The 12,778-nt window shown below is 36.3% G+C and overlaps 1 protein-coding gene across 35 annotated transcripts in view; it reads right to left on the reverse strand.

Annotated features, from left to right (window-relative positions):
• The window catches only part of rims2a (regulating synaptic membrane exocytosis 2a), a 192,865-nt gene that overhangs the window by 23,841 nt on the left and 156,246 nt on the right, over nucleotides 1–12,778 (reverse strand). For 20 of the 35 annotated variants that reach the window (XM_038275109.1, XM_038275108.1, XM_038275114.1 and 17 more), the window contains one exon: nucleotides 4,584–4,801. The exons of 8 other annotated variants lie outside the window; for them this stretch is intronic. In XM_038275109.1, coding sequence (XP_038131037.1) covers nucleotides 4,584–4,801 — 218 coding nt within the window. Of the gene's footprint in view, nucleotides 1–4,583; nucleotides 4,829–12,778 lie in introns of all 35 variants that reach the window. 7 more of the 35 variants (XM_038275122.1, XM_038275123.1, XM_038275142.1 and 4 more) reach the window with 1 other exon arrangement.

A 12,778-nucleotide genomic window follows, 5' to 3' on the forward strand; every position in this document is an offset into this window, starting at 1 on the left:
ATCTATTCCAAGAATACTATGTAGGCGTCAAGAAGGACTACTTTCTCCTGCATAGAAACCCTATTGTGCCACAGAAAAAACCAATGGGGGAAGGGGCGGGTGCAATTCTAAAAATATAAAAACAATGGGGATACATTTGCACAGTTTTGTTTAGTCTGATAATAAAGATAATAATAATAATAAAGATGCCCGTTTTCAGTTTCCATTTTAATGCTTTCTGAAAACAAGGATGTTTGGATGTGTTTTTTTGAAAGCAGAATGTACTGTTTACTATTTCTTGTCCTTTAGAGTAGATGAAGCCATGGAGAACTGTTTTCACTCAGCCTTTGGTGTATCTGTGCCGCCGAGTCCTGATCATGTAGGATCCTGACAGCCGCGTGTCTGCTAGAGCTCCAAAGCAGATTAATAAACACACTCAGCAGGCAAAAGAGCTGCTGAGATGGCACCAACTTCAACACTGAAGATAAATCACCACGGCTAGAGGCTCAGAGTTCAGCTATTTTTGCACGGTAGAAAGCAGCTTCACATACAGCATAGGTAAGAGAGAACTGAGTCAGTAAAGAAACACAACTTTGTGACTCTAGCAGTGTTTCTCTTTAAAGTAATAAAGGTAAGCAAATGCATATTATGATGGAAGACAGTAGGTTTTTAACAGAGAGACATTGCTTGATTTTTGGGGTTAAAACGTGCCTGTATAATCTTACACTATCTTCCAAGCAATCCCTTCTTTCTCAGGGCAAAAGGTTCTGTTCTTGCCCCTTTATGTTTTTTTATTTCTTTTCTCCCTAATGGCCACATAGAGGCCTCATCTACAACTGTTAGAATAACCTGCTCTAAATTGCATGTAAATTGTAGTTTTTGTATCAGCAATAAATGGGTGTGTTGTGGTGATCTACAAACTTTTGCTGCACAACTGGCAAGACATGCAGACCGATCAGTTTCACTGATTAAAATGAACAGATAGAATGTTCTACAGGCAGTTAAAGACTGGCTTTAAAAGAAGGATGAGGTTCAAAGTCATGGAGATGGAAGTATTAATGATAACTATAAAAGTAATAATAATGACAATACTAATAATATTTATAGTGCACCACATAGTGTATCTCAAAGTGCTACAAACAAAAGTAGAGGGAAAGAAAATATAACTGTGCTTCTTGCATGGTTATGTTTTGCTAAATAGAGAAAGAACAGACATCCAAATGACATATATTAAAGTTGTAGGGAAAGCATATTTAAATGTCAAATCATTCTGACTTAAACATGTATATAAATGTACTCTTTATTAGACGATATTGTCGCAAATTTAGAACATTTCTATTTAAAAAAAATCCTGTATTAAAATCTATGTTGTATTTTTTTCATTATCTTATGCAGGCCAGTTAGTTATATTTCATTCTGTACACCTAAATTTGGCCAATCATATATCAACGGTCATCTGTCAATCAAATTTTTTTGGTCAGGCATCTTGATTCATATGCCGCAGCTAATATACGCATCGGTTGAAATAAGACATTAGAATAATTTCCTTTCCCATTGAGTTCCGTCCCAGTGTTCACGGGGATGGACGTCTGTGTCTTCAGCAGGCGTAGAGCTAACAGAACTGGCAGCGTTGCGAGGCAAGGGCTCAAACATGTACGGCTGGAAGCCTTCTACACCAAACCAAGCTTCTGCCGCCCTGGCGTCCTCTTCCACAACATCTTCATCCCCGCTTTCCTCCTCTAAATAAAAATGTATGATGGAGGAGACTCATCCATGACCTCCAACACTAAACTCTCCTCCTCTTGCATGATTCTCTGTCCATCCTCTGTCATTGTTCCAACGGCAATAATCGCATTAATTTAATTTTGGATGAAAATTATTCAAACCGTATAATAATTTCTCTCCGTTTCGCTACTTTAATCTACCTAACATCAGTCAACTCCAGTTTGCTCCTTGGTTATGTCCCATCTGAACAACAACAACTCCCTGAAATCTATCCAAAAGCTGCACCCTGATCATCAGAGCTGTATTAATGAAGATGAAGACTTTGCAACTAGCATGTTTATTTGTATTTTTATTTTTTATTTGTATTTTTATTTTTATTTTTACTTTACAGCAATAAAAATTACTATCGTTTCTGTTGCATCAGATTATTATTTATATTTTGAAAAGACACAATTCTTTTCCCTCCTCAAAATTGTTAGAAGAAAACAGAGTTGGGTTCTAGGTGATGACTAAGAACCACATGCATTAAACTAACCTGTGTATGAGGAAGCTGCATTTTTACTGCCTGGTTGATCTCTTCAAACTTCACCAGCAAACAGTGGTGAATCCAATTCCACCCCCAACCCCATCCCCCCCGTGCACCAGCCAAGTGGAAGCTGAGCTGAGCGACTCGGAACAGTGAACAACAAAGTAGGGCAGAGGGCAACTGGACCAGTTTTTGTTGAAATGAAAGCCAAAAATAAAAACAACTTTTTATCAAAAAACTCAGCCGGGCAGTGATGCAGTCTCTAAAAACTGAACTTAGAGAAGAATTAAATTAAATGCAGATATTTAGTTTTGCTGTCTCTGCAAGGAAAGAGAAAAGTGTGCATTAGGGCTAAACCTAGTGATTATTTAAAAAAGCGATTATTATATTGATTATTTGTTTCCATTAATCTAAGAAGAGATACTTTTGATCAATATGACATATATAAATAAACAAATATTAAAAATATAATTTAAAAAAAATTAAAATTTTATGATTTCCAAATGGCCAAACCTACATTTAATTATATACTATGAACGATGAACTTAGAACTTTAATTGAAATTCATTTTGATTTTATGTTTATAGTTTATATTTTTACTTTTGTCTCAATTAATGACTTAAGTACTGTAGGTTATTCTTTTAGCAAATGGCATCTTTCAGATCAGCAGTCTGCAACCTGCCGCTCCGGAGCCACAAGCCGCTCATTGGAACCTCTACAATGGCTCTTAATAGTGGCACACAACATGTTATAAAGAAGCAACTAATGAAAATTCTTGTTGTTGTTACCTTGGAAATTCAATTGTTTTTTTTTATTCAAATCAAGTCATATCCTCTGAAGGAAAATCTGTGCTTATTCTCTATAAACCCTTTTAAGGTTTTCCTCAAACTCAATTAAAAATATAAATAAACTGTTGGTTGTTTAAAGTGGAAACAAATTTCTTATAGCAGATATTTAAAACAAACAATGTTTTTTGTTGTGTTTTATTAAAAGGACATAATCAGTCAACAAAGCTTCAATATTTGCAACCCGAAACAATCAGCTGGACTCGTGCAAAATGACTTTAGGGATTATAAAGGTTGCAGACTCTAGGTAATGATTTGATTAGCATATTAGCTTAGGATTATTTAAATAATTGCCTAATCATGATTAATCTGAATAATCATTTCAGACAAAGCCTGTTTAGTTAAACCAAAACATTCATAGTTCTCTCTGTAAAAAAAGAATAGAAACTGCAGACGCATCAGTGAACTATTCGTAAAACCAAATTATCAAACTGCAGGAGAATCTTTATGTTAGCAACAAAGCAACATGTCCCCCGGCACGGCAGCTGAAATTGCATGAAAAAAAACCCCTCAAAACTGCTACAATAAACGTGATGCGATTATTTACCAACAGAGATAAGCCTGCAGTCCATGTGCCATCTATTTCATGAGCCGGGGAACAGCACAATGCCACGTGAGCGCAGTGCCTCGCTCCAGTCGCTTTTTTTAACACTCATCCGTCCTCTCTGTATACAAGCATCTCACTTTACCTTCCCGTTATTATAATGTTTTGGTAAATAAAGTAATAATCAACCATCTTTGAGCTAAAAGGTCACTTTGGGGTCGTTAAGTTCACGATAAACTCAAAAAAAAAAAAAAAACACTGCCCCACATCTACAAGGCTTAGTGTTCCTCTCAGTTAAGCACCTTGTAATTAATGTAACTGATCAATTAGTAAATTAATTATCCCTGAACACTTTAAAACAAATACCTTTAATGCTAATTTGAATAGAGTATCTATTCCCCTTAAAAAACATATATTACTGTAGATTAATTTAAGCAGAGCGCAGCCACTTATCATTAAATGTGCATGGAGGCTTAGAAACAAACAGCTGCAGAGGAAAACACGTTGCACTCCAAAAGGTTTACTATTTTTCACCACTGAAAATCAGAGAGAAAAACATCAAAGGGAAACGTAATAAAATACAACCAGTGGCTTTATTGGGAAAGAGTAAAATATGTATATGAGTGAAAAGGAAAAATTAGATCTGCAGAGGCTCAATAAGTAAAACTCGCCGTATGTTTGCAAGTGAATAGAAGGTATAGAACCTGTAGTAAAGTAAGAAAACGAAAAAGCATCCAGGATGTCAGTCACCTAGAGAAAAGAGAGAAACCTTACATGATTAAACAGTGTGGTCCCTAAAAGTCCAAAGCCCTGGAAATGAAAAAGCTGAGAAGATGAGGAGATTAAAAAGAAAGTGCAACATGAGAAAAATAAATATAAACAAAGAGAACAAAGTCAAGACAGGACGCACATGTCAACATCTTGTTAAAGAGTATGAAAAAAGGTGTTATGTCTGCATTCCTACCTGTTTGGCTGAGCTGTGAGGTGCTCCGGCTCTTGCGCGACATGCCAACCATGGCCTGCATTTTGGCACCAATGCTGGAGCGCCTCTTCTTGTCGTCAGTGCCTACCGTGCCCGCCGCCGTGTCCGACTGACTGCCGTCCGTCTTCTCCAGGTTACACATGTCACCGCTGATGCTTGTGCTCTTGGTCATGTTCACCCCACCGGAAGTGCCCATCTGCCTGTTTTTCATTTTGGATGCAAAGTCACTGTCAGGCACCACCATTGAGGAGGGGGTGGCGGGTAGGGGGCGGGGGAGTGGAGGGACAGGCAAATACAAAGAGGGAAGGATAGGAGATGTGGAAGGAGAGGTGAGGCCAAGTGAGAGGAGGATACAGGAGGAGAGGATGGAAGGATGAAGGGAGCAGGAGGAAGGAGTGGGGTGAAAAGGAGAGAAGGACAGATTCAGGTATAGAGATTCATGACTTACAGTATAGTTGAGTAAAAGATTTAAGGAGACGTTTCATGGGATAAAAATCAACTATCATTTGATATTTCAGCTCTTATTGCTTCTACATCTGAATCTTTAAGCGTACGCTTTGCTTAATTGAGTTATATATAATCAGCAGGTTTATCTACAATGGGAAAATATATTTTTCAATAAATTTTCTTAAAATGAAGAATAAAGGCATTAAAGCTGTTCTATTTCCTCTGTTCACTAATACTGGGCACACTGAGTGCCTTTCATGAGCTGATTTTTTTTATTTTTTTCTCATTTGAACAAAAAAATTAGGTCAGTTCCTAAATTAAATCCTAATTTTAGCTCAGCCAGAAAATTATCTTTAGGAGACAAATTACATTCTGTATCATGTGCTCTTAATAGGATGAGGTCCATGTAACTCTCACGGGGTACCGTTCATTAATTAATTACTGACCTCCATCACATAACTGGATAATAAAGGCAATTTATGGAGAGACATGCTGTTGAACATCTAAGAAGTGATTTTATCACATGTCTCCGCTTGATTTTGAATTTTAATACATTAGTCATTAGGACTCAACCTAAAGATTTATATATAAAAAAAAGTTTACTTCAAGTACCAATGGTCAGATTCTTATAAAATTACTTTGGTTCAATTAAAATGTTTCTTTTTCATTACTCATCATTTTAAAAATGCAACTCAAAATATCTTTGGTAAGGTTATTTTGGAAGCGATGTTACCTCATGTAGTACTGCACTATGTTTTCATTATCAGTTTTTGTTTTTGTTGAAACTTCAAATGTGCAGTTATACAAATACATAGAGGTGATGTATCATAGAGACTTGTGGGATTAAAATTTTGTAGCAGAGGTTAAACATTTTAACTAGGTCGATTGGTTTCAGATGAAATTCTGACAGAAGTTTTAATACCGTGACAGGAAGACAACACTTCTGTATCGCCTGCAGAAGTATTAATATCTCTGGAACCACATATTCTAAAGAAGTGCACACATGTAAGAAATAATCATAATAACTGTCTTACTTAAAACCCATGCAAGTAAACTACTCTCCATGCACATTTGTAATGTTTTATGTGTTTAGATTCAACACAAGTCCCTCAGTGTGTTAAAATAAGTCTACTCTTTCTCTGCGCTCTCTCACTTTTTATGCCTATTTTGATTCTCTTCTACTCCCATGTGGACCTGCTTCTGTCACTCATGTCAACTTTTCTCACTTTGAGGCTGGAAACAACCTAAGAAAGTAAAGTGCCTGCAACTGGCTACTTCTCAGGACAAAGTACAGTTTTCATTCTACAGTAGCAGCCATTTAAAATGGCCCTTCCCAGTCAAACTACAGTCGAATGGCAGCCGACCCCCCTGCGACTCCTAGCAAAATCCCCTTCACCTTCCAGCCACTAGCCTTCTCCCTCTGACTCCACCCTTTCATTGAATTACAGGGTCTGACCAGGAGATGACGCTTCCCTTTACATCTTAATGTCCACAAATCATGACAGAAAAGTACAAAGATTGATGTTTAAAAAGGAATTGTAGGGGACCAGCCAAGGGCCCATCAAGGAAAATGGGGACATTTTAAATGGCTACTACTGTAGTTGCGGCTAGTAGTAGAAATCTCTATCAACTAGCAATTTAAAAAATGCATAACAGTAGCTGAAAATGTATTAAAAATGTCTGGATGTTAAATGTCTGAGTTAAAAAATTAATCCAGAATTCAATCAAACCTATAAACAGTGAAGCTAACGTTAGCCTAGCTCATACAAGGTTTCAAATTGAAAATACATCCTTTTAGAGCACATTACTGCTGTTAGAATACAATCATAATTGTGTTAAAATATGTTTTTAATATTTTACGTCAATTAACCAATTTTGACTCTTTAAGGTAACAGCTATTAGCCCGACACTGGTTGGCAAACATTATTAGCAATAACTAGGAAGTAAACTACTTTTTTTAAGAGGTGGGATTTTCTGAAAAGAAGCGAATGACAGGCAGTTTCATTTCTTAGGTTTGTTCCACTATCAAAGTAACAAAAGTTGATATAAGTCCACAGAAACAGGTTGACATGTGATTCGGGGAGAATTTACAGGAGCATATAAAGCAAGAGAGCACAGAGAAGAAGCATGAGCACTGGGCCTCAATGTGTTAAATCTGCAAGCATAAAACATTCAAAAATCCCACGAAGAGTAGTTTATTATCAGAGTGTCCTTGTGGCAGAATTCTGACTTCATACAATTATTTTGTTTATATCTTATGTTATAGAGAAACTCCAACCAGTACATTAAGTTACATGAGTAGAAGAGTTGTGTCTGCGTATTTTCATCTCCGCCAAGATTCACAGGTTAAACCGTATTTATTTATTTTTTTTTGCGATTAAAACTGCAAGCCTTTTTTTAGCAGTTAGGTAGTGCAAGAATGTATTTGGATTCCTTGCAAAAAAATAAACGAATGAAGGTGAAACTTAGTAAAACTTTATAAAAGGTGTCTGCCATAATTTCTCTAAAACATTCAGGACCCAAACAGAACCACTCAAATGTAATCTGAATCTCTTTCTTTTGTGAATCTCCAGACCTGCTTCAGGGCCACTGGAAGTACTTTTCAACAGGGGGTGCGGTGAATTTTTTTTTTTTTCTGGACAAAAGACCTATGAGCCTATAGGCGTATTTAAAATACAATAATGATAAATAAGTAAATATATTAAAATTCACCACTTTATTTTCTTATACACTTCAGTCCACGCAACCAGGGTCTGTAACACACAGACATCATAATTTCTCAGGTGAATAAATGAGCTATTGATTAAACTTCACAATAACATTATAACATAGATTTGGTCAGCTGGTATGAACCTGAGTCACTGTGTTTATGTCACATGTGACTCTATTAGCACAAAAATCCTTTTACGCAAAACGTTATTGAACAGTTCTCCGCATCCATTACACAAAGAACACAAGATCAAAATAACGCTCTATAATACTTTAGTAATGTTAAACTGCACAAATAGATATGAAAGTGTGCAGCGGCACCATGCTGTTACTTTGGCTACAGGCAGGGTGCCATGCCTGGTTACAGGTGTCCAAATGTTCAGCTGCGCTCTGGGGTCGTGGAGATAAAGTCTCTCATAAGCGGACGAATCAGAAATGCATTTCTGTGCCATATTTCCTCCTTGTTTCTGTCATTAGACTATGTACATTTACTAGTCTGCTGCCGCGAGCGGGACACCACGCCCTAGCTTGCTTGACGTTGCCATGACAACGTAACTTCCATGAACTTGCGTTGATCAGGCCTTTGAAATAATTAAATTAAAATCCAAATACACACAGTGGTTAAAAAGTTAAATAATTTCCCAAAGTATTTATAAGAACATTTTTAATTGTACAAAGTTTTTTTATGCTTTTTTAAATCTCCCTTTTGCCACTAGGAGATGCTGCAGTCCCCCCAGAACCCCCACTTTCCGCGGCCATGTGCCTCGAGGGCTTTGCAAAGGTTTTTAAAGGTTTTCTGCACAATATAAATGGGATATCTTTTGGATTTCAACATACTTTCTTTAGGAAACTGATCCTGTACTGTATCTCATTTCTGTCTGCTGCTATTCTCACTCTTCATGATGCTGTTTGACCACTAAAGTTCTCTATAAACTTCTGAGGTTTATAGAAAACAACAACATTGTTTAAGCCAAGATTGATTGCAACTATTGGTAAATGTCAAGCTATTAACAATGCATGGCTGAGTGATGAGATTAGATAATGTGGAGGAAATTGATTGTGTCAAAGTATTTGAGTTCTGCTAACTCATTTGGGTTTACAGTATAACTTCAAAAGCACTGCTTTTAATTTTAACTGACACTTAATATTCTAACTGTTTGCATTTTTACATAACTTAAAGATCAACTTAAGTTATCAGAATCAAATTAACTTCTTTTTATATAATTTCCTAATGTATTAAATGTAAAATTTCCAATATATATACATAAAATAGCACTGGTACACCTGGTACATTTCCATTCTGCAGATCTGAGGCTATTAGTCTTGACTTGAGGCTTAAATAAACAGACCTGCATGATCTAAGAGAACCTCATCCCTTTACCGTACCTCCAGCCTTTGAACAGGTTCTGGCCCTCTGTCCACACTTACTTTAAACTGTACCAGCTAAGAAAAATGGGACTCTCCAGGGATGGATGTTGTTCAGCTTAGACCCAAAGAACACTGTGTGCCTCATCATGCAGATTGCTCATCGTGCATTTTCATCTAGGCCAAGATGTTCCCACAGTAAACGAAGCATGGAAATATTATTTCCTCACACAGGAGTTGACAGGTTTCAATATGCAATTCTGCTTTCAATAGATAAATCTGACTGCTATGAAAAGCGTTATTCTTCGTCCATTATTAATACATAAATAATTAAAAGTAAAGTTTAAATGTTTCACTTCATGCTGGTGCTTTTTTTGTTCTGTGAGCAACAAGATTAGCTGGTGAGAAAGCATGTTTATGGTTGTCTGAACTTATTAAAGGTACACTACATGGTCATGTTCTTTGACATTTTTTACTGTGACTGCATACAACGATTTATGACAAATTACAGCTTCCTACTGGGGTATTATTTATCATTTTTGTCTTTTACGCTTTGATTTTGCTCAGTTTGTTATAAATATAGCCTTTTCTTTGTATATTCACCATAATACCATCATCTGACTGTGATTACACAAATGCACATGTGTACAACTGCTAAACAAACCAAAGCCATGGAAGCAGGACAGTGTGGAACTTCCAGCTTGGTTGCAAAAAAAAAAAAAGAAAAGGTCCTAAATAATTTTTTTTTTTTTTTAGTTTTTGTGACACTAGTTGCTCGTTTTTTCAACAGTAGACAGAAAGGAAAGGGGGTATGAGAGAGAAGGAGAGACATGGACAGGACTACAGTCCGATTTAAACCCGGCTCGGCCGCATCGAGGACTAAGGCCTCTGTACATGGTTTGTGCACGCTAACTACTGCGCCACCTACATGCCCCGAAAATCAAAAGAAGAGGGTTTAATTCCTAAATGGATAAAACTCGAGTTGCACTAGAAAAAAAACAGCCTGACTACTGTAGTTAATTTAAGCTGGAGCAAAAGCTCACGAAGCTTTCTGATGTGGCTGTGATGTTAAGAGACATGTGAACACATGTCCTTGCTAATAGCGCTACTGGTGTTAGCAATTTTAAGCCCTATCCTCTGAGCTGTTCATTTTCTGCGAAGCCTTACAACACAATCAGGCCTTATGCAGTAGCTGTGCCAGTGGCAAAAATCTGGCTTTCTGGTAGTTCAGCAGTACTGCCAGTAGGTGGCACCATGTCTGTTTATGTCAGGTCATTGCACCCTACGCTGAGGTTCTATTTAGGCTCAAAAAGGACTTTCAAAAAAGTTTGGCTGCTTTGACAGATGAATCACAGATGCCTTAAAAACCTGCAACATTCATGCACAGTTTTACATGTTCTAACACTGCTAAATTTCCAATCTATGACTAAAATGTTTTAGCAAATTGTGATTTGGACATGATGCAGACTCTTCTTGGTAAAAATGTGTCTTAATCAATCCAAACAGTTAAACATAGTCGTCCTCATTCTTCAAACAGGATCCTACTTCCTATGCAGCTACAGTATTAAATCAGAGAAAAGAAGGATGTTGCATGCGATTTCAGACAGCTTCTGGGATGTTTCATTAGTCCTGATGAACACTGAAACAGCATTAAGTTGAAGTGTCATGAACACATTAGTTTCTCTCTGCAGGGGGAGGTCACTCGGTTTAGAATCAAATAAGGTCGATCCCTGTGAACAGGCCTGTTTAATGTGTAGAAGATGCATAATGTGACCTTAATACATAAATAATGAGTCATCAGTAAATGTAGCTTGTGGCAATCTTTATGTCTCCTGACCAGGATTCTGTGGCCTGTCTTTATACTGATATGACATCAATGAGCAAAGCAGTGAAAAACCCTTTCATCAGTTTAACTGTGGCTTGGGCGCATGATTATAATTTTTAGAAAAAGTGTGAGCTGTCTGTTATTTTCCTGTTATCTTTATTGAGGCTGATTGAAACTCTTTATCTTTTTAATAACCATTTCATGACTCATCACACAACATATTTTAATACATTCAGTTAAACTTTTCTGCACTTTCAGTCTGCCTGCAGCCACATTTATGAATAACAAATTTATTTCTAAAATGTTATATCAGAGGAGTTTTGTGGCAAAATAATCATCATAAATTTGCACAGGCATTTAGAGCATTCTTTGCTGTCTTTCTGATGCCTTTATATTTTCAGGATTTATATTGATATTTGAATTACATCATATCAACCAAAATGGAGACAAATATTCTGATAAAATATTTCGCTATAGTATCCAGCCCTAGCTCAGCATTAAGGATAAATGGTCAAAATAATAAATGTGTATATTATTGTATATTATTGTAGAGAACAGCAATATCCCAGTTTTAAAATTAAATACAAATCAAAAATAAAAAAAAAATATTTGTCTTTTCTTCCAAACCTGCTTTTTAACATTTCCAGAGTTGCCAGTTTCCTATCAGAAACAAGCCTCTGGGTTGAACCAAAAATAACCTTAAATTTAGATCAATAGTACGAAATCTGTGTGGTTTAACTGCATGTATTTAAGCCATTTTTTTCTGAGCTGTCTCCCTTACTGATATGACATCAGTGAGCAAAGCTCTTTGATTTAACCCAGAAGCATTCAGTACTCTGTAAATCGAATAATGCAATCATATATATTGAAAGTGAGGCAAAAGCAGCTTACAAACATAAAGTGAATTTACTTTAGTTACAATCTTAAGAATGAAGTTTTAAATAAGCTTTGGAACATTTTACAATGAATTCTATACAAATCTATAATGTGGTGTTCATAGTCAGGGTCCTTTCACAAAATCACACATCTAAAATGGATTGGAAAGGTATTAGGATTATTAAATAGTTATGTCATCACACTGATGAACCTTGAAATGGTTATAGGATGTCTAATAAAGCTGCTTTGCTACATTTTATGACTTGTATAAATATAAATTTATTGTATTAATTTGTATAAATATTTTTATTTTGTAAAAACAAAAACCTTTATTTTGAAATAAAAGCTGTGCATTTGAGCAGCGGGTCCCAAAAGTGGAGGTTGTGAAACCTCAAAGTTGGGAATTATGAGATTTTCCCGGTCACTGTGATGTTCTGGGGTATATGGAGGTTTATCCTGAAATACTTAAAGGGAAACACCATTTTTTTAGTAGCACCAGACATCTTCCAGGCATGTGAGTAAAACTAGGAGCAGTTCAGCGGACAGGAAGAATGAATGGTAGCTGACGCTCGCGGATGACGTCATACACACTCTGCTCTGTTTTTAAAACATATAAATATAAAAAATATAACTTGGATGTCTGGGGGACAGTGATTCGCCTACATTTTATGAATGCTGGCGCACCATAAAGAATAAATTATGAACAGTCAACTCGTTGCCCATAGGAAGACGTTACCTGGATATAACCTAAGGGAATATCTTCAGAACAGCTCCAAATGACACAAAACTCATATGGGTGAGAAGAACATGATGTAATAACGTAAAATCAAGGGCCCAATGTAAAAAAAAAATGGCGTTTCCCTTTAAAAAAAGTTCTACCATGAAATCAATACATGTTTTGAAAGCAGAGCTAAAAAAAAACCAAAAAAAACAAAAAAACACTTATCCTTAAAAG

Source organism: Cyprinodon tularosa, unplaced genomic scaffold (genome assembly GCF_016077235.1).
Source record: "Cyprinodon tularosa strain WSP-4 unplaced genomic scaffold, ASM1607723v1 ctg941, whole genome shotgun sequence".
NCBI classification, from domain to species: domain Eukaryota; kingdom Metazoa; phylum Chordata; class Actinopteri; order Cyprinodontiformes; family Cyprinodontidae; genus Cyprinodon; species Cyprinodon tularosa.